Genomic DNA, 22,641 nt, shown 5'->3' on the forward strand with positions numbered 1-22,641 from the left:
ATAAACATGTTCCCATTTGCTGGCTACTGATTTTCTAACACAAGCTTGTGACTAATACCCAATGCATAATCCTACTAATCATTTCTGTATCACCACTAGATGTACACTGTGCTGTACATATTATATGCAGGTACTTTTTCTGTCCCTAGTGGGTTCACAATCTAAGTTTCTACCTGAGGCAATGGAGGATTAAGTGACTTGCCCAGGGTCACAAGGAGCTGCAGTGGGAAATGAATCCAGTTCCCCAGGATCTCGGTTCACTGCACTACCTTTAGGCTACTCCTCCACTCTAATGTCTAATGCTTCTAAATGCCAACCCCCTGTAGTGATTAAAGTGAAAAAGAGAAAAGAAATTATTTATAATATAATCTCAAAACATAACCATACAAGTAGTATAGTATAACAGGACATTTTTCAGTTTAGCCTGTTTGACAGTTAATAACTGTCAAGCATTCCCACAATAAGAGTCTCACAAGCCAGAATTAACACATATAAATCAAACTGTACTATTTCCTAAGATGGTGGTACACTGAGGTTGTTCCCACCTTATCTCCTTGGAACGGGGCAGGTAACCTCCAATAAAAGGGTTCTCTATCCAGGTGTTGCTTCACTGTTGTGACATCCAGTACAAAATCGGGAAATTGAGAAAAAACGCCTTCAGTGGTTCCAGTCAAGTTACTCTGAGAAACCACATATAGAACTGAATGATCTGGGATCAGAGTTATCTAGTAACAGTAAAATAAGAAAAAAAAAGAGATGATTTCCAACCTGGAATAGAAATTAATAATTTTAAGTAGCATGCACATAAGTGGCATCCAAACAATACACAGTCTTATTAATCAAAGACATACATAACCATACACTCATCAAAATACCTGAAAAAAATATTATTTACACTGCAATAATAATGAAATACTGAATGCCTGACAAAACTAGAAACTCTTTACCTGATTTCTGAAAGTAAGATAATTCATCAAGGTTCTAACAGCTGGTGGAAAGCTATTCCAAACAAATAGGCCACATAGACTAAAAGCCCTATTCCTTGTCTCAATCGAAGCATAGTAATTAGCTGAAGCAGTAGCATCTTCGAATCAGCTTAGACCAGCACTGTGTAATGTGATGTCATAAGAGGTGGGTTCTGAGTACATTGCTGAAATGATGTTCTCAGACCCTGGATGACAGCAAGGTTTTCACACAACTATGGGAACATCTGCTAGCAGAAGAAATAGACCTTATAAAATGCCTTTTCTACCAGAAGGAAAGCTGGAATGATTTGATATAGCCCTTATAGGGAACGTCTGTACATGTGGGGGCTTGGAAGGTCAGAAAATGTGAAGAAGAAAGCATGCCTCTGAATATTTTATATTATTTCACAACATGGTAAATACTTTGTTTCCGTATTGCTACTTTTTTTGGAGTGCTTTACCTCAGCTTGCAAGATTTTTTTTTTAATTTAAGAAGACAATATACACAGTTGTATCATATTTTATATTGGAATGGACTTACAGGAATTCTGACATGACCTTCCAACTCAGAACAAAACTGAGTCAGTCCAAAACAGAAACATGGAGAGCAGCCCATATCATTATCTGCTCTCAGAGCAAATGTTCCAGTTTTGCATTCACTGCACTGAATTCCAAAAACGTTTTCCTGAAAAACAAAATAGAAACAAGAGTGAGATTTACCACATGCAATGCTGAAGATATGAGTTTACTGTACAGTATTCTATAAGGTGCATGTATAACTGCATGTGCCATGCCAAGGAAATGAATATACTATACAGAATTCTACACGGTATATGAGTAAGCACATGCAATGCTGAAGATATGAACATACTTTATAGTATTCTATAAGGTACATGTATAAACACATGCGATGTTGAGTAGCATTCATGCACCTTAACTTAGGACCCAAAAGGCACCAGTCCTCCTCAAGAAGATGTAATGTCATGAGATACATTGATCAAATTGGTATGTGGCAGCAAAAAAATTGTTTGCCAGATTTTTTAAGTATTAATTTTTCTATATAACTTATTGACATACAATACATACAGTACCTTACAAGCACAGATACCAGTGTCATCCTCACAGCTACACACTCCTCGTTTTTCATCACACCACTCTGGTTTGGTCCCATTTACATCACAGTCACAAGAGATACAATCTGGGTAGTTTCTGAACCCAAAGGCACATTTGTCGCAGGTTTCCCCTCCAAACTCATGTTTACATTGGCACTGGCCAGTGGCTACATCACACTGTGGACTGACCGAACCAACAGTACTGCAATTGCAAATCTAGCAAGGCAAAACACAAAAATAATACATTTTCAACAAAGAGAAATGTAGTAATAACTTTCATATCTAAAAATGCTAGTTGGTTTTTCAAAACAACAGAAAGATAGCAGTGAAAAATAGTATGATTTGTGTTTCATTGTTAAAATACAAACTCCACAATGTAAATTCTGCAGTAAAGTCTGGCAGTCTTTTTCCTCCATTTAATATACACAGTACTACACAGAGTACAGTCAAATAATTTTAGCAACATTGTGGGGTTGGTTTATGTTTTTGAAAGAGTGTGTACCCTTAACAATATTGCTCCCTGTAATAAAAACAAACAAAAAACCAAAACAAAACAAAACAGAAATACCTGCTTAATTTACATAGCATACACGTTGGCGCAGCATGGGCAGGACATGGGGGGGGGGGGGGGGAGCTCCCAGTAATGCGTGTAACTTACAGAATACTGTATGCTACACACATCCCTGACACATTTAGGTACCCATGGCTGATATAATTGCAAACACTTTAACAAATTTTATAAACCGTTTTCTCTAAGTCTAGGCAGTATTAAGCGTGTAGATTACAGGTTACACTAATATTCTATAATTGAATCTGGGTGCCCAGAATCAACTTCTACCCCACATCCTTAGGGTACCTAAATGTAGAATTTTTCCCTTATTTGCTCGAGGATGTCTGAAGAAATATCTTAAGATACACTGAAGAGTATATATGGGAACTTGGAGAAGTTCTAGCAACTCCACTGCCTGACTGTTTCTGTACTTCCTTAGTGTGGTTTGAAAGGACTGAAGATAGGCAGATGTGGTTCCTCTTTGCAAAACTGTAATTAATAAGATGGTTGGGAACCATATCTGACCTTGGTGGTAAGTAAATCAATAGAATGTCTGCTAAAATAAAGGCTAGCACAGTTTCTGGAAAGCAATGGATTACAGGATCCAAGGCATCATGGTTATCTAGAGACAGGTCTTGCCATACAAATCAACTGGGTGAACAGAGTTAGATATACATATAGCATACTTAGATTTCAGCAAAGCCTTTGATATAGTTCCACATAGGCAACTTACAAATAAACTTACAATAGGCCCTAAACTGACTGACTAGGTGACAATCTGGTTAAGAGAGAGAAGACAAAGTGCAGTGGTAAATAAAGTTTATTCAAAGGTGAGGGGTTTTTCAGTGGTGATTCACAGGAATTAGTCCTTGATCCAGTTCTGTTCTGCATTTTTATAAGTAATATTGCAGAAGGGCAACTGGGAAATGTTTGTCTTTTTGCGGAACATACCAAGGGCCCTGTATACTAAGGCACACTAGCGTTTTTAGTCCATGCTAAAATTTAGCAAGCGCAAACACTAGAGACACCCATATATCCTATGGATGTCTCTAGCACGGCTTAGTAAACCGGGCTCCAAATCTACAAAAGAAAAGACATCTTGGAAGGTGTAAAAAAAAAACAAAAAACAGAAACTTGGTCTTCATTTTGATAGCTAAGATTTAAAAAAAAAAAAAAAAAAGGTCATCCATTTGGGTTGCAAACACACAAGGAAGTGCTGCAGTATGGTGGGTGAAATGTTTCTTTGCAAACAAAAGTGAGATCTTAAGGTCACAAAACAGGTAAATAAGCAAAAGGATACTTGAGTATATATGGAGAGGAATAGCCAGTAGGAGAAAGGAAATGATGTGGAGGGGCATAATCGAATGGGGCGCCCATGTTTTCATGAGGACGTCCTTGCAGGACAGCCCCCGCGAAGGGGCAGGGAAACCCGTATTATCGAAACAAGATAGGCGTCTATCTTTTGTTTCAATAATATGGTTGAGGACGCCCAAATCTCAACATTTAGGTCAACCTTAGAGATGGTTGTCCCCAGTTTTCGGCCATAATGGAAACCGAGGACGCCCATCTCAAAAACGACCACATCCAAGCCCTTCGGTTGTGGGAGGAGCCAGAATTCATAGTGCACTGGTCCCCCTGACATGCCAGGACACCAACCGGGCACCCTAGGAAGCACTGCAGTGGACTTCACAAATTGCTCCCAGGTGCATAGCTCCCTTACCTTGGGTGCTGAGCCCCACAACCCCCCCTCCAAAACCCACTCCCCACAACTGTACACTGCTATCATAGCCCTAAGGGGTGAAGGGGGCACCTACATGTAGGTTTCGGGTGGGTTTTAGAGGGCTCACATTTATCACACAAGTGTAACAGGTAGGGGGGATGGACCTGGGTCCATCTGCCTGACGTGCACTGCACCCACTAAAGCTGCTCCAGGAACTTGCATACTGCTGTCATGGAGCTGGGTATTGGCATAGAGGCTGGCAAAAAAAACTTTTAGGGTGGGAGGCGGTTGGTGACCACTGGGGGAGTAAGGGGAGGTCATCCATGATTCCCTCCGGTGGTCATCTGGTCAGTTCGGGCACCTTTTCACAGCTTGGTCGCAAGAAAAAATGGCCCAAGTAAAGTCGGCCATGTGCTCGTCAGGGACGCCCTTCTTTTTTCCACTATTGGCCGAGGTCGCCCATCTCTTAATCACGCCCCAGTCCCGCCTTCACTACGGTTCCGACACACCCCTGTGAACATTGTTCGCCCCGCGACAGAAAGCAGTTGAGGACGCCCAAAATCGGCTTTCGATTATGCGACCAAGCTGTGAAAAGGTGCCCGAACTGACCAGGCAGCTCTTGGACGGTCCCTCCGCTCCTTCCCACCCTCAGCCCTCCTCTATGTTCCTCCCCCCCTTGCACGTGTTTAACCCTTTTACTTTCAGGCGCAGCGACGGCAGTGAAGAGGACAACACAGCGGGCTTGCCTCCAGCTTCTCCCTTCCCTCATACAGTGTCCCGCCTTCTGCGATGATGCATTTCCTATTTCCGCGAGGGTAGGACACTGTGTGAGGGAAGGGATAAGCTGTGTTGTCCTCTTCACTGCAGTCGCTGCGCCTGAAAGTAAAAGGGTTAAACGCGTGGGGGGGGGGGGGAGAATCGCTGGACATGGATGGGAGGGCAGGGGGAGAAGAGATCGCTGGACAGGAGAGGAGGGGAGAGCAGGGGGAGAGAAGAGATCGCTGGGCAGGACAGAAGGGGAGGGCGGGGGGAGAGAGAATTGCTGGACATGGATGGATGGAGGGGGCAGGGGAGAGAGCAAATTTGCTGGATATGGATGGATGCAGGAGACAGCAGGGGAGAATGGAGAGTTGTTGGACATGGATGGATGGAGGAGAGGGCAGGGGAGAATGGAGAGTTGCTGGACATGGATGGATGGAGGGGAGGGCAGGGGACAGAGGAGAATTGCTGGACATGGATGGATGAATGGGGGCAGGGGAGAGAGGAAATTTGCTGGATATGGGTGGACGGAGGAGAGGGCAGGGGAGAAAGGAAATTTGCTGGATATGGGTGGATGGAGGAGAGGGCAGGGGAGAATGGAGAGTTCCTGGACATGGATGGAGGGGAGGGCAGGGGAGAGAGGAGAATTGCTGAACATGGATGGATGAATGGAGGGGGCAGGAGAGAGGAAATTTGCTGGATATGGAGGCGAGGGCAGGGGAGAATGGAGAGTTGCTGGATATCGATGGATGGAGGGGAGGGAAGTCAGGAAGGAGATGCACATGGATGGAGAGGAGGGAAGAGAGGAGAAATGCTGGACATGGATTGAGGGGAGGGAAGAGAGGAGAAATGCTGGACATGGATGGAGTCTGCGTAATCTTTATCTTTTAAAAATACTACAAATAAAAATAACACAAAAAAGAAAGATTAAAAAAAAAAAAAAAACATAGATAAAACAATCCGCATCTCATACCCCTAGAGCATATTACTCATTATACACCCTTCCCAATTATTGTTTATCATGACAGAACATTTCTCCTAACGGTTCCCTTAAAAACATAATCGCCATTACATGATAACCTTGCTAGCGCCCATTTCATTTGTGTGAGAAACGGGCCTTTTTTACTAGTATTTTATATTTCTAACTATTGTTCATACATGCTGTTAGTATGCAAGAGGTTATTGGACTAAAAGGGAGGGGGGGTGGAAAGTCATGCAATTAAACTAGAGTTTTACAGTCTGTCTATATAATCTGCTCCCAAAAATAGTACCTCACATCCAAGTTCATCATCATGTCCCCAGTAGTTTGTCTCACAGAGTTCACACTTTGGCCCCAAAGTGTGAGGTGGACATATGCATTGACCAGAATCTGGATCACAGTTGTTGCGTGTATGAGCACAGTCACAAGCTTAAAAAAAAAAAAAGCCAGAAAAAACTGTTTAAAGCGACAGCAGAAAACTAGAAAAAAAAATTAAGGGCCCTGTTTACTAGGAGGATTTTCACCCTTTTGAAGTCTGTAATTGAGCTAAATGCTGAAACCCTTTCTAATCCTGCTGATCCTACTATTTCTGAAGTTGCTTTACCTCTAACAAAACACATCAAGATGCTGACTTCCCACATAGTCACTCACACACATACACCCATACCCAAATCCACTATCACATACACCCCCCTTGTACCGACTCATGTACACACAGACACCCAACTATACACTTGTTGACACCCTCCTACCTAGACCCACCGCCTCAAAAACGGTAAACTGGCTCAATGGTTCAGTAGCTCTGCTGTAAAAGGGGTTTGAGAAGCTGTGATGCTACTTGGAAGCCCATGAGGTATATTTTAAAAGCACTTAAGACTTACAAACTTTCATAGTAAGCTATGGAACTTAAGTGCTTTGAAAATGAGCCCCCCATGTATATTATGCATAGTGAGTACATCTGAAACAATTATTTTAAAAACCCATGTACTGAAACTTTAAGAAACACAATGAATGTGCTGTATGTCATGACATTTCAGTAATAATTAGTGTTGGTTACCTTCCTGGTGGTCAACTGACTTTTCAACAACCAAAATGGGATTGCAACAGAGAAAAGTTTGGCAAGCAGTGATTTCGGCCACCATTACAATGTAGCCTCTTATTGTTCCTTATATGACTCCAGGCATGAATATAATACATTTTTAAGCAACCTTTTCTAGAAAAAAGATCATTTAATTTTGGCCAGTGGTGTATTTATTCAAGGTGCTGTGTTGCATATGCACCCACTGTCATACCCAACCTCCGTCCCGTATGTTAAGATCATCTCTGCTCCAGTCTTCGCATAGACAGCAGCAGTAGCACTCATAAGCTGCCTGCAGCCTGCACCTGAACTGTCCCACCCCTTCTGACGCAATTTCCTGTTTTGTGAAGGGCAGGATGGTTCAGAGAGGAAGTCTTGGTGCAGACAGCCTATGAGTGCCACTGCCTGGGCGAAGACTGGAGTACAGATAATTTTAAAGCACCGGGGAGGGGGGGCACAGGAGACGGGGTTATACAGGAGACACACCCTCTATAAAAAAAAATTCCTGGCTACACCACTGATTTTGGCACAAATATAGGAGCAAAATAAGCAGAAAAAGAAAAAATCTTGTTATTGGCAGACAAGTGAGCAACTACTAGTGGAAACATTTTGACTATGTTTCAAATAACCTTGCAGATCTGATTTCCAGGAAAGGTTAATTATTGCACACCACAAATATTAACAGAAAGCAATGTTCATAGCAAACATGAGAAAAGCAAACAGAAAGATGAGAGCTTACGTTTGCAGCCCCCATCCTGGAATGAATAAAAGCCATAAGCGCAGCGATCACACTTCTCCCCAGCCACTCCTGGGACACACGGACACTGCCCATCGTCACTGCAGTGTTCAGAGACAGAGCCAGACTTATTACAATTACAGGAAAGGCATCCGAGTCCAGTGCTCAAACCGTAATACCCAGACTGATGTAAGAGAAAAACAACTTTAATCAAATCTCACAAGTCATTTAAAAACAAACCACCCAATATTCAAAGCAATTTAAATGACACAGAGAGGCTCCTGGCTGTTTTAAGTCGCTTGTCCAGGGCCAACTGCGAATAACCAGCAGCATTTAACTGGTTAGAACAGCCGAATGTTCACCGTTAGCTCCTAAGCCAAAAACGGCTAACTTGGGGTGTTCCAGGAGCAGAGTTGGACCTTATGCAGTTAAATGCTGATATTCAGCCCTTAACCACAAAATATAACTGCTTAAACTGGGTCACATAAATAGCAGTCCTATCTTTAAGCGTTTCAGCTTATGCGGTTAATGGATGTATATTGCACCTAACTGCATAAGTTTTAGTGGCCAACATATAACTGAATATTCATTGGTTGTGCCTGGACATGGCCTGGCACTGAATATTCAGGAACACAGTTGGCGGTGGACATAAAAACGCTGAATATCGGCTGGTATGAGTTCAATAAGCAGCAGATGTGGCAACTAGTGTGTTGGACCGTTGTTTCACACGTTGTTTTGCACCTGCACCTGCATTTGAAAGTTAAGTTTTCAAGCTTTCACATTCTTTTGGATCCCTAGTTATTCTGTGGAGTTTTAGCATTTTCTGTATTTTGGAAATTTGGGGGGGTTTATGCCGATGAAGACAAAACACCCAGTAAATTCTCTCAACCTTTGTTATTAATACTAACTGTTCGGGCTGGAGGCTGGGCTAGACTCAGGGGGGGGGGGGGGGGGGTTCCCCTATTCATTTTATTTCCATAGTTCAATGCACTCCAGAGAATTATAGTCGTTTGAAGAAGTACAGTTTCTTGCCATTATTGTAAATTTTGAGAGATTATTTTGTGTAACTACATCAATTGAAACACCAGTGCTGACTACACATATTTTATGCCAGATTCTATATAGCGTGTCTAGTGATCTGTGCCAAAATCTAGGCATATTCTATACTAACACACGTAACTTAATTGGCTTAACAAGCTTATCAGCATTGATAACAGCACTTAACAAGCAATAATGAGCACTAACTGGAAATAATTAGAATTTACGTGCACAAGTCACTAACTTAAGCGTACTCTGTTATGAACTGCGCCTAAATTTTCAAATGCACAGTTCAAAAGAGGCATGGCTATGGGCACACATAACAAGATAAGAATGTTATAACAAGTTAAGTGCATTCTAGTCACATTTTAGTACCTTTAGTTATGCCAGGGCTATGGCATGCCAGAGCTATGGCTGGCATAACTATGGGCGCCTAAATGTTAGGTGTGCCTATATCGGTTTATGCAAGTATTGCCCAGGTGTCATTACTGAATATGGTCCTATCATCGGTTATTGGGGCACCTACCTGGAGGTCACTAACCAGCTTATAATCGAACGAGAAAAACGCCCAAGTTCCGACCTAAATCGGGAGATGGACGTTTATCTCACAAAAACGAATAAAGCGGTATAATCGAAAGCCGATTTTTGGGCGTTTTCAACTGCACTCCGTCGCGGATGCGGACAAAGTTTATGGGGGCGTATCAGAGGTGTGGCGAAGGCGGAACTGGGGCGTGGTTATCTGCCAAACAAAGATGGGCGCATTTCACCGATAATGGGAAGGAAGTATGCGTTTTTAGCTAGAATTTAGGACACTTTTCCTGGACCCTGTTTTTTCACGAATAAGGCCCCAAAAAGTGCCCTAAATGACCAGATGACCACTGGAGGGAATCGGGGATGACCTCCCCTGACTCCCCCAGTGGTCACTAACCCCCTCCCACCACAAAAAAATGATGTTTCACACATTTTTATTTTCACCCTCAAATGTCATACCCAGCTCCCTGGCAGCAGTATGCAGGTCACTGGAGGAGTTGTTAGGGGGTGCAGTGGACTTCAGGCAGGTGGACCCAGGCCCATCCCCCCCCCTACCTGTTACAATTGTGCTGCTTAATGCTTATTAGTTGTCCAACCCCCCCAAACCCACTGTACCCACATGTAGGTGCCCCCCTTCACCCCTTAGGACTATAGTAATGGTGTAGACTTGTGGGCAGTGGGTTTTGAGGGGGATTTGGGGGGCTCAACACACAAGGGAAGGGTGCTATGCACCTGGGAGCTCTTTGACCTTTTTTTTTGTTTTTGTAAAAGTGCCCCCTAGCGTGCCCGGTTGGTGTCCTGGCATGTGAGGGGGACCAGTGCACTACGAATCCTGGCCCCTCCCACGAATAAATGTCTTGGATTTATTCGTTTTTGAGCTGGGCGCTTTCATTTTCTATTATCGCTGAAAAACAAAAACGCCCAGCTCACACATTGTTGAATAAAACATGGGCGTCTATTTTTTTCGAAAATACGGTTCAGTCCGCCCCTTCACTGACCCGTTCTCGGAGATAAACGCCCATGGAGATAGGCGTTTTCGTTCAATTATGCCCCTCTAAGCGTACTCTGTAATGAAAATTGTAAAGTAATACATTGATTTGACTGATGATGATGTCAGAGAGCCTAAATTTTCATGTGCACAGTTCAAAAGGGGCGTGGTTATGGGCACACATAACAAGATAAGAATGTTATAACAAGTTAAGCGCATTCCAGTCACATTTTAGTACCTGTAGTTATGCCAGGGCTAAATGTTAGGTGTGCCTATATCGGTTTATGCAAGTATTGCAGAATACCACCTAGGTGCCCAGGTATCATTACGGAATATGGTCCTATCATGGGTTATTGGGGCACCTACCTGGAGACACCCTGTTATAGAATTGCCCCATTATGTCAAAACAATTTAGAATGGTAAGTCTAGCAAAAAGACAATAACATAGAACAGCCTTCACTCCTCATTCACCAAACACACAACTAATCAGGCTTTCAAGCATTTCCAAAAGTGACAGTAATTTGTCTCTTTCGACAACCCAGAGGCAGATAATTTCACAAGTTGGGACCCATGTAATTAAATGCTTGTTTACTGGTAGACACAAGGTGCACTACACTCACAGATGATCAACATACCAACATATTTTGGGGAAAACATCCAAAAATGCAGTAGCAAAACATGGCCATTTTCAAACCAGAAAAAGTCTAATTTTTTTGTTTCAAAAATGGCCACTTGACAGATCTTTTTGAGCTCAATGCATCTATCTTTTAGGACCATTTCTGGAAGAAAAAAAAAGTCCAAGGGAGAAATACACAAAATTAGGACTGGTCATAACATCTAAAGCTGTCATAGGGGCTGGTATGTACTGTTTCTTTCACATCTTTGGGGAGTGGAGGGGGGGGGGGGCAGTGACCGCAGGGGAGTAAGGAGGTGTCATGCTTTAATCCCTCCAGTGAAATTAATCAGATCCTTAGAAATTTGATAGTGGGGGGGGGTCAATAAAACAAACATACTAAAACCCAGCGCTAGATTCACTCTTCATACAAATTCATATGATAGGGCATGCTAGAACTACATACAGATCTTATGATTACTGACCTCGGTGGAGACTCTTTTCATATAGGATCCCAGTCCTATGGCTCTCTGACATCATCATCAGTCAAATCAATGTATTACTTTACAATTTTCATAACTTCCTTTTTACATTTTAACTATTTTTTATTTAAAAAACTTAATTAGCACCACAGTGCACTTATCTTGAGCAGGAGGACCCACAACCAACATGAATCATGTTTTGCCAACAGCTATTTCAGGGTATGGCCCTCTAACTTTCAATCATATGAAATACATCACCTATGCCAGATAACAGGGTATTCCTTTTCCAGATGTTCAAACATCTGAAGAACTATCCAAGCTACAACTGAAATGTACACGTCTTGAAAAGCAATGAGAAAAAGTAGTTCTGCAGAGGACAAATCCACTTGGAGACTTGCTTTCCCTCATTATAAATCGGAGGTAACCAATGCCAAATGAAATTATTATAGCAGCTTGGCAGGCCAGGATGCTCTCAACAATCAAAAGCTATTCACCTTAGTAAAAAGTTTGACAGCCACCACCACTGGCAATAATTCCCATCCAGGACCTCCATCTGCACAAACATTAGCTGACTACTTTTCCAATAAGATCAATCAAATCCAAACTGATATATCCAAAGCTAATATTACAATGGAAAACATGCCAATCACAGCTTTGAGCTCGGAGTCACAGGCAACACTCAAGGTGCGAAAGTGGACCAAACCTGGGATGCCTTTCAATCGCTCAAACTCGAGGGTGAAAAAGCACTGCTGCTGAAATGCTCTAATTCTCACTATTCGCTTGACTGCTGTCCTGAGTTTCTGTTTCAGTCTATTCCATATGAGTTAGTTCAATAGCTAACATCTAGTCTTTACAGGCTTTTAGAAACAGGCTCCCTTCCTCTAGACATGGGCAAAATTGTTCTCACACCTTTCTGCTGAAGGCCTCAGGATTAGACATAACCAAACTACCGCCCTGTAGCTAATATTCCCCTTTTCACAAAGATGCTAGAAACCTATGTTAGTAAGCATTTCTCATTATATCTGGAGAATGTTTCTATTCTACACAGGTGACAATTCGGCCTCCCCCTCCATGGTTGCTGATGCAGTATGGAACAAAAAATGAGTAGGGCCTGGCCCCTGTAGCCCACCCTGTTCCACTGCCTATGACTGCTGCCTCATAAATACAGGACTTACCAAGCACTGATCACACCGTTGTCCAATCACGTTTGGCCTACACTGACACAGGCCTGTCACATGATGGCAAATGCTTGAAAGGGAACTATTTGCATGGCAACCACAAGCTGTTACAGAAAAATAGAAAAAAAAGCATACATTTACAATTAGAAAGTAATTTCCACTACAAGGACAATACATAATTCCATGAAGACACTGGTCTCTATAGCTCTTAGATTCAGCCTCCCATGCTGTATTTTGGGAAGTGGATAGTAGAATTCATTTGGTAAATCACAACCACATCAAGAAGATTAGGAAAATTAATCCCCACTCGTTCGGTGCTTCAGAAGGAGAACACGTGAAGGGCAATTCTGTAACTAGTTGCCTGAGGTAAGGCACCTCTTTGCATGTGTATGTGCACCAAATAGTAGAACTTAGATGCTTAAGCACCCTAATTGCTATTTTATAAGGCCTGTGTAAGTGCTCTAGAGCAGTGTTTACCAAGTCCAGTCCTGGAGTACCCCTTGACAGTCAGGTTTACAGGATCTCCACAACGATTATGCATGAACTTGATTTGCATACAATGCACCCATTATATGCAAATCTCTTTCATGCATATTCATTATGGAGATCCTGAAAACTTGACTATCAAGAGGTACTCCAGGACTGGACTTGGTAAACACTGCTCTAGAGTACACATACAAGGGAGCATATACATGGGAAAAGCGCAGGTGTGTCTCCCAGTTATGTATGCAGCTTATAGAACATTATAAGTTTCACCAGCCCTTGCTTAATTTGGGAGTGTTCAATTTTGGCAGTTCTAAGGCTGGTGTAAATGCAGGCACCTAAATTTAAGGCGTACTAATGCTGGCTTATGCTAGTATTCTATAAAGAAATCTGGGCACCCAAATGCCATTAGAAAACAGGCACTCCCTGTGAGGCATCAAAGCATCTACAAGGAGGCTCTGATGTGTAAAATCACCACCTAGTGGTTAAAGCAGTGGACATTGATCTTGGGGAACTGGGTTCGATTCCCACTGCAGCTCCTTGTGACCCTGGGCAAGTCACTTAACCTTCCATTGCCCCAGGTACAAATAAGTACCTGTATGTACTACGTAAACTGCTTTGAATGTAAAAAACCATGGAAAGGCGGTATATCAAGTCCCATTTCCCTTTCCCACCTAAGACTTATTATACTATTGTTTTACATATGGTAAGTTCAGGAACGAATTACCTCCAAACATGATTCACTCCAACTACTATGTTATTACAATGGAACAATTTCTCCAAGGACTGAAACTATTTTTTTTATTTATTATATTTGAATTTATTAGCTCATCCTCTTGGTCCACAACATTAACCTCTGACAAGAAACAATACAAATATAATTATCAACAATCTAACCACTATAACACATAAAACATAAATACCTACAGAGATAACAAAATGTGCAATCCACATCACACCCATGTCCACTAAAACAAGCAATTCCATCCCCTTTCTTTATAAAACCAATAAAAATGAAAAAAAAAACTCCCCCAGAAACGCAATCTGAGAAAGTTTCATAATAAATAAAAAAAGCTTTCATTTCTTTTTTAGCCCACACTCGCATAGTTTGTTTTTCTGCATTGGTTTTAATGGATTCAAGCAACGTAATAAGTATGTTGTGTTTAGGGTGGGATGTAGCTGAGATCTGGCAGTGCAGGACTAGTTATTTACAAAATTAAGAGCCTTGTTAGACAGTAAACTATTTATTTATTACATTTGTACCCCGCGCTTTCCCACTCAAAGCAGGTTCAATGCGGCTTACATAGTAATGGGGATTACAAAGTATTGGTGGAGACAAAAAAGTTGAGTATTATCGGAGTAATAAAAGAAATAAGAATGAAGAAATGCAGGGATGAGGGGAGTAGGAGAAGTATGAGCAACGTTAAGTGAGCAATTGGAGGGGTAGATGAGGTGGAGGGAGATGGGAAGAGTGAAGGGAATAGGAGAGGTGTGAGTAAGGGTAGGTGAGCATTTGGGGAGGGGTCGATGAGGCGAAAGGGGATAGAACAAGGGGTGAGCAGGGGAAAATGTGGCGGGAGATGTAGTCTAGGTCGTTGTCATTGTCTCCTGGATATGTGATGAATAGATGGGTTTGTGGGAATTAAACTATCAGAGCTATACTTCAAAAGAATCAAGAGAACTTTTCCTAAAGCAGCAGAATAGAAACTAGATTATGCACCTGTATTATACTATAGAAAACCAACTTACCACTGCAATTTTTGGCAATCACAGCATCCCCATAGTAGCCATTAGCACACCTCTCACAGTGACTTCCAGTTGTATTCCGAATGCATTTTAGACATTCCCCTGTGGTCGCATTGCAGTAATCACTTTCCAGCTGGTCCGCATTTCCATTGCAGTCACAGGGATTACAAGACCCTCCAGGCACTGTTGGATTCCCATAGTAACCATTTGCACATCTACAAAGCAATTTGAGCACTAAACTCAATAATATATTAACCAATAACTTATTACATATTTTCTATTATATGTTTTTAAAACTGGAATTTGTACAAATAGTTAACAGAAAAAGACATCATGTAATATGAACTCTAACGCAATACTGAATTATTTGTTTTAAGCTATTACAACTATGATACCAGTTTCTTGTCATGTGAAAACAAGTCACAGTTGTGCCTTTGGTTTCATATCTAGAAAATATATTAAAATTAGAATAAATTACAATAATTTTAATTAATGCAAAGACCATTATTTAAAACCTTCACAGGCTTATGTATCAAAATAAACAGTACCAACAAAACAAAGCTTATAATAGCTGGGCCTGTTTTGAGATGCAAAGAAATGAAAATGTTAATCCTCTTAAACTTGGGCAAACTTGTTTTTAATGACTTTGCTGAAATAATGAAACTTAATGGTCAATGCAGCAGCCTGAGAACTGGGTTTGATTCTCACTGCAGTTCCTTGTGACTCTGGGGAAGTCACTTAACCCTCCATTGCCCCAGGTACAAAATAAATATATATAATACATAAACCATTTTGATTGTAACCACAGAAAGGCAGTCTATCAAATCCCATCCCCCTTATGAATCCCAATAACCTGTTGCAATACTTCACAATAAGTTTGGATCTCTGCTGTCTAATATTTAATGTTAACTGGTAGAAAGGATTCTTTAATATCAGGCAGAATATGTTACAAACCATCAGCCTCAGTTCAAATTACTGGGGCACTCTACTATTTACCTTTCTCCATTGAGAAAATTAACCAATTAGTCCTATTTTCTGTTTTCTATTCTTTAACAAATTATCAATCCACAATAAGAAAATGCCTCCTATCCCCTGACTTTTTACTTTCCCAAGGAATCTCTCATCAGGGAGTTTATCAAATGTCTTCTGCAAATTTAGATACAGCATATTAATTTGCTTACCCTTACCCATACCCCTATGTTATTAACTCCTTCAAAACACTCTAGTAGATTGGTAAACTAAGACTTCATTCTGCTAAATCTATGTGGGCTCCAACCCATTGGGCCAAGTCTATATTGTTTTGTAATTTTGTTTTTCAGAATGTCCTCTACCATTTTGCCTAGTATTGATGCCAGGCTATCTGGTTTATAGTTTCCTGGATCCCTCCTGGAGACCTTTTTAAAAAAACTCGTGTTATAGTGGCCACTTTCAAATCCTTGGGCAAAGTAGTCAATTTTAATTATAGGTCACAGATTACTATTAATAGTCTGCAGTTTCACTTCTTTGTTCTCACAGAAGTCTATAGTAGATACCATCTGGTTCAGGTGATCTACTACACTTTAGTTTATCAATTTACATCTTTCAGGTTCACCTAGTGCAGAAAGTCATGTCACTGCTGTTTTGAGCTGAAATACTCAAAATTTGTTCTCCACCCTATTGCCATGTAGGGATCCTCTATATCCACTGTGTTTTTTTAATTTTGTTTTTGTCTCCACCACCTCCTGAGGGAAGGCATTCCAGGTATCCACCATCCTTTATATGAAGAAATACTATACTTCCTGATGCTGTACCTGAGTCTACCTCCTTAAAGTTTCATATCATGTCCCCAGTTCTACAGCTGTCTCTCCTCTGGAAAAGGTTTCTTAGTGCATTGGTATCTTTCTTGCATGTAAATATCTGTATCACAACTCCCTATTTCTCCTCTCATCTAGGTTATATATCAGTACATTGGTTTAAATATATATATATATATATATATATATATATATAATCTGTGCTTCCAAGCTCTAATTCACTCCTCAAACTTTCTTAGGCCACTCCTCATTTGATTATTCCCTCAGAATGTTCACTCTATTATGGATTTTGGTGTAATCTCCAAAAATAAAGCTTTTCCTATTAACCTTTCTATATATGTAATACGTTACTGTACTTAAGTAAAAGTTTTGTTACTTTTACTTGTAAAGAAGTATAGGAAAACATTTATTACTTTTACTGAAGTAATAGATTCACCAGCTTTTACTACTTTTACTCGGTTATATCTGATGCTTGCAGTTAAAAGTAAAAAGTAAAAGTAGAAGCAAGATGTAAATGATGATTCCTCAGTAAACCAAATGAAACAGCATTTGGTTTACTGAAGAGATGCTGAGAGAGGACTTGCTGAGGGGAGGAAAACTTCATTGGTGTACCTTACATGCTGAAATTGCATTTAAACTTGGGAAAGGGTAAACTTGGGGTTTAATGGTAATTTCATTGTCTTTTTTTTTTTTGTTAAATTACTGTATTTATTTAACAGTTTAGATAATAGTGTAGCCTTTTAAGTCTCTGTTGAGGTTTTGTATAAATAGTGGTTTATCAGATGGTTTTCAACACGATTTAGAGTCTCTCCAGCATGCTTAAAGCACTTTCTGCCACCTAAGTGGGAATATTTTCATGTTCTATCATTATCATGTTACCAAAAAATTCTATGCTATTACTAAAGGTATACTTTCTCACGTACTCTCACTATTCATGATGTATTGTAAGCCACATTGAGTCTGCAAATAGGTGGGAAAATGTGGGATAAAAATGCAATAAATAAATATTCAGTGGCACTTAACTGGAGAGTGCTGCTGAATATCCCCACAGGTCACCCAACCAAAAAGTAGGCAGATCAGGGGTGGTGCTGGGGGGAGGCACGGGGGAGGAGCCTGGGGTTATGCAGGTGCTGGCAATATTCAGTGCTGGCACCCACATAGCTAAGCGGCCTAATTTAAGACAGCTCAAAATATCAGGCTGGCACCTGCATAACTAATTTTTGTAGCTAAAACCCTCCCAAACCCCCACCCAGCCTCTCTAATAGCCCCTCCCTCCCTCCCTCCTACCCCCCTGGCCTTGATGCCCTAAATCCCTCTCCTGTTTCCCCCGATGTCTAGGTAGGCCCTTGGGGCCTACCTTTCTCCATTTCTCCCTGGTTATCCAGCAGAGGTCATTGGGGGCAGCAGCACAGCCCTCTCGCTCCTGCCCCTTCGCGACTGCCTGTCAAAATGGCTGCTGTAACCTCTCAAGGTACTTCTTGTGCTTTCACTACACATTCAAAGCAAGTTCTGAGGGCCACAAGGAGTTTGGTAGAGAAGGGGAGAGAGAGAGAAAGCAGAGGAGAGGGGCTGCTAGAGCATGTGCACCGCAGGTGGAGGGAGGCTGCAGGAGTGCAGGAAAATGCTAGAAGGAGGAAGAATTAGATGCCAGACTATGGGAGGGGGAGAAAGAGAGATGCAAGAAAAGGAGCAGAAAACTTGCTAAAAAATAAGCACGCACTAAATGTTTAGAGACATCCATATATTGCTATGGGCATATCTAGTGTTTAACACACGCTAATCAACGCACACTAAAAACGCTAGCGTGCCTTTGTAAAAGGACGCCTCAATGCATTTTTAATCACATTGTTTTTTAACCCAAGTTAAATTGTTAACATGTTAATCGCATTAATAACGTGCAAAATGTGCAGCCCAAATCGGGAGAAATCAAAAGTACCTCTCTGTCCCCTTCGAGAGTACAGTGGATAAAATCAGTAAGGGCAAGTACTTTATGTTCGGTAGAGAATGCCTAAAGCCTGTTTGACAGGGGTGCAAACAATTTGTTCTATCAAGAAAAGAGGTTGACTGCTCTGCTACCAACTTTTCAGTAACTTTTGATATAAATGAAAGCTGAGACATGGGATGGTAATTAGTCGGTTCAGTAGCATCTACTTTGAGAATTTTGAGGTGAGGATAGACAGTAGCAAACTTCCAGACTGAACGTAATAGACTAGTTGTAAGAAATCATTCATCATAAATAAGAAACATAAGAACCGGAGATATGTTTCAGTAAATAATTTGGGATAGGATCTATAGGTGCAGAAGATGATACTGAAGAAATAATTTTCAGGACTTTTGCCTGTGAAGGTATATGAAAAGATGATAAGTGACTAAAGCTACCTAAATCCAAGAACAGAATAGGGCAAGGTATATTTCTGTTCAGGTAGCCACCCTCTTTCCAATAGTGAATATCTATTATATGGACGAAATAGAAAGAGAAATGCAAGAGGAAGGTGAACAAAAAGAGACAATAACACAAAGAAGTGAGAAATATGCAGAACAAAAATAAAGCATATGAGTTTCATTTTTGGGAAGACGAATTTGTTAGTATGGTGCACATTCTTACCACCAACTGGTCTAAAATGCTAGCAGGGTTCTACAAATACTTACAAAACTCTCACAGCGCTTGTTATCTGCACAACCAGCTCATAAATTTAAAAAATATTCACATGGTACTAATTTGCATTTGGCTCAGACATTCATCACTATAGGAAAAGAACCAATTACTTTTAGGATGTGGTCAGCATCAGATGCACTGCTTCTAGTGGTCATGAAACAGGAAGTGAGTTTGAGCCTGTCTCCACGAAACACACTTGAGGAAGGAAGACAGGAACTTAGGTGCCACTGAAAGCATGGCAGATTTTAAGATTCAGGCACCCGCAGGAAGGACCAAATATTAGGAACTGAGAAATGGAAATCTTCCCTCTGTCCCAGAGATTGCAGAGCATGGTGGAAGGAAGCATTTTACTGCATTATCCCTTGTGAAGCAGGGCCTCTGCACAGCCTTCATTCCAGACAGTAAAAGAATTGTATCAGGCCACAGATGGAACCATGAGGCGAAGCCAAAACTTCAGAGGAAGCAATGTTTGGTACCTTAGACAGTTGCCTATGACTAAACCCAGGCCTGGCTGGGAAAGAGATGATCAACTCCTGAAGCTACTGATGACCACAAAATAATATGGCATCGGTGGCTGGACTGACCAGGATTTGGTCACTATTCGACATAAAGATAGGACAGAATAGAATAAGGATTGCAGATGAACCAGAGGTATGAGACTGACACCACCTGCTCAAGGTTACTCTGTAACACGAATGCTGCTGCTGAAAGCTTTGTACAGGCCAGGAGTAAATGGGGATTAGGGAGCGCTGCTTGAAGATTTTAAAAGGATTAACGAAGATGGCAAGCTGTCATGCAGTTTCACCACTCTCCGCTCCAGCAGTGCTTGCTACCCACTGCCTCTGAGGATGAGAAGCACCTCCTTCCTTGATGTGTTGGGCTGGCAAGGCAGGCATTGCATTCACCACCACCTTCATCTTACACCATTCACTCATTCTGCCAGAAATAAGCTAGGATTGAATGCGTTCTTTCTAGACCAGAAGTTCCCAGAATTTTTTCTGCCAAGGACAAAATTAACATCTAAAATTTCTGGTTGCATATTACAATTTGTTATTTACTTATTTGCACTTATAAACTGTATGTCCAAACTGCTGTATTGAGTGTACAACATACAAACATTACAATTGCAATCAGCTAACAAACAGCCAATGTTTGCAATGTTTCAAAAATATGACAAACAATAATTGAAGTACACATAGTTCTCAAATTCAGGTGTTTAAGTCACCAAAGAGGGGCATTTTCGAAAGAAACGTCTAAATCAGAATTTGGACGTTTTACAAAGTTGTCCAAATTCTGAACAGGAAAGAAGGTCATTTTCGAAAAAGATATCTTTTGTGTTCAAAAATGCTATGGATGTCTTGTGATTTGGACATCCTTTTTTTTGGTCCATTTTCGAGGAGGACTGGCTTAATGGTTAGTGCAGCAGGTTTTGATCCTGGAGAAGTGGGTTCAATTCCCACTGCAGCTATTCATTATAAAAAACAGGTCTAGCTCAAAACATCTAAGTTTTAGTCTTGGACGTTTTTGTTTTGTTTCATTATGGCTAAAAGACGCCCAAGTCTTAGGAACACCCAAGTCCCACCTTGAACACATCCCTGGCACACCTCCTTGAGATTTGGACATCCTTCTGACGGACTTCAGAGAAAGACATCCAAAAAGTGGTTTCGATAATACTGATTTGGACATTTCTGTGAGATAAACGTCCAAATGCTGACTTATGTCACTTTTTGGACGTCTATCTGTTTTGAAAATGAGCCTGAAAGGCAGGCGCATAAATTCATGCCCACGTGTAGTTGAAAAATACAGATGAACACAGATCAAACACATAAGGTCTCCCAGAGGCTTAAAACCCTAGAGACCAGCATTCATTCAATCAGCACATATGTTATTATTTCTGTGGTAGCTACATCAGTGATACTTCAAAAGGGAGGGGTGACCTTTTTCACTTTGCTCTCTTTTTCCTTCATTGCTCTCTTCCCCTTTAACCTCCTATCTTGTATCCCCTCCTCCAAGTCCATTTTTAATATTCTTATGACTGTGATAGCATAAGCAGCATAAGAAACAACAAAAGCTCCTACAGCTGATACTCCAGGTCCTGGGAGCGGGACAACAGCCGTCGGAACAGGAGAACTGAGTCACTCGGGTGCTGACCGTCTTGAATTTCTGTAGCATTAAGGCAGAAGGGGTCCTCGAGACTGAACTGCCTCTTCCTCTTCCAGCTGCTACTAGTCCAGTCCCAAAAAAGGCTTCTACCAGACCTCTACATGACATCCCCATAAAGCTGTAGACATGTGTCCACAGTTCAGGCGGAACTGTCCTAGAGGCAGGCTCTTGCTTATTGTTGCAGCTGTGGTCTATGAGCTAGAGTTCCTGAGAACTGGGATTCAAAGTTAAGTCAATAAAAGACTGCTCTGCACATCATACCTAAAGGACACCATGCAAAGTAATTTCTTGAGTGTGTCGGCAGAAAAGAGTAAAACAAAAAATATTAGAACACAATTTTTTGCAGGAGGAGGAGAGGGAAGAGAGTTTGCTGATCTGACATTAAGAAGCAATCACTGGTACTACTGGGAAGATGGAGGGTTATGGGGAAGAACATTGAAAAGGGCTGGGTGTCACCAGGATGTGGCATTTACCTTTCACATCGGGATCCTGCATAGCCCAGTAGACACTGGTCACAGATCACTTCATCCTCTTTCTCTAAGTGGCATGTTGGACTGAAACTGAAACATATAATCGGCATATTATGAGCACACAAATAACAACCAAAGTGTCAAACTCTGACGTATAGAGATTGAAATTAAAGCAAAACCAAGTCAGGCTACCACTGCTCAATAAAGCTGTGTGAAGATTTGCAGATGTTTCAGCATTTAAAATATACTGGGTTAATGTTAAGCTACAACACTCGAAGACTAATGACACATACACGCCTTAAGTGTTGGAACATATGCTAATCTAACTTTGTATAACTTTTCAGACTACACAAGTATAGAAACAGGACACAATAAAACTAACATTTCTGGTTTTATATTACAATTGGAAATCCCAGCAAACATCAGACTGACTGAGATCCTCCTCACGGATTTAGCCATCTTTAACAGACAATGATATACTCCTAATGCTTCAGATTCATATGCCCCATCAGTATTCATTTTGTCATAGTTTCTCCCACAAAGTCCGTTTTACATTGGAGCATTTATTACATTGAAGTAGCTCTCTGAACTGCAGCTTGTG

The 22,641-nt window shown here is 41.2% G+C and overlaps 1 protein-coding gene across 1 annotated transcript in view; it reads right to left on the reverse strand.

Annotated features, from left to right (window-relative positions):
* LAMA1 (laminin subunit alpha 1) overlaps positions 1-22,641 on the reverse strand; it is a 357,026-nt gene that overhangs the window by 173,026 nt on the left and 161,359 nt on the right. Inside the window, 8 exon segments of the mRNA XM_030213227.1 lie at positions 546-725; positions 1,507-1,650; positions 2,057-2,293; positions 6,378-6,514; positions 7,903-8,083; positions 12,727-12,833; positions 14,962-15,173; positions 22,044-22,130. Of these exon segments, the coding sequence (XP_030069087.1) occupies positions 546-725; positions 1,507-1,650; positions 2,057-2,293; positions 6,378-6,514; positions 7,903-8,083; positions 12,727-12,833; positions 14,962-15,173; positions 22,044-22,130 (1,285 nt within the window).

The sequence above is a fragment of the Microcaecilia unicolor genome, chromosome 1, assembly GCF_901765095.1.
Source record: "Microcaecilia unicolor chromosome 1, aMicUni1.1, whole genome shotgun sequence".
Classification (NCBI taxonomy): Eukaryota; Metazoa; Chordata; class Amphibia; order Gymnophiona; family Siphonopidae; genus Microcaecilia; species Microcaecilia unicolor.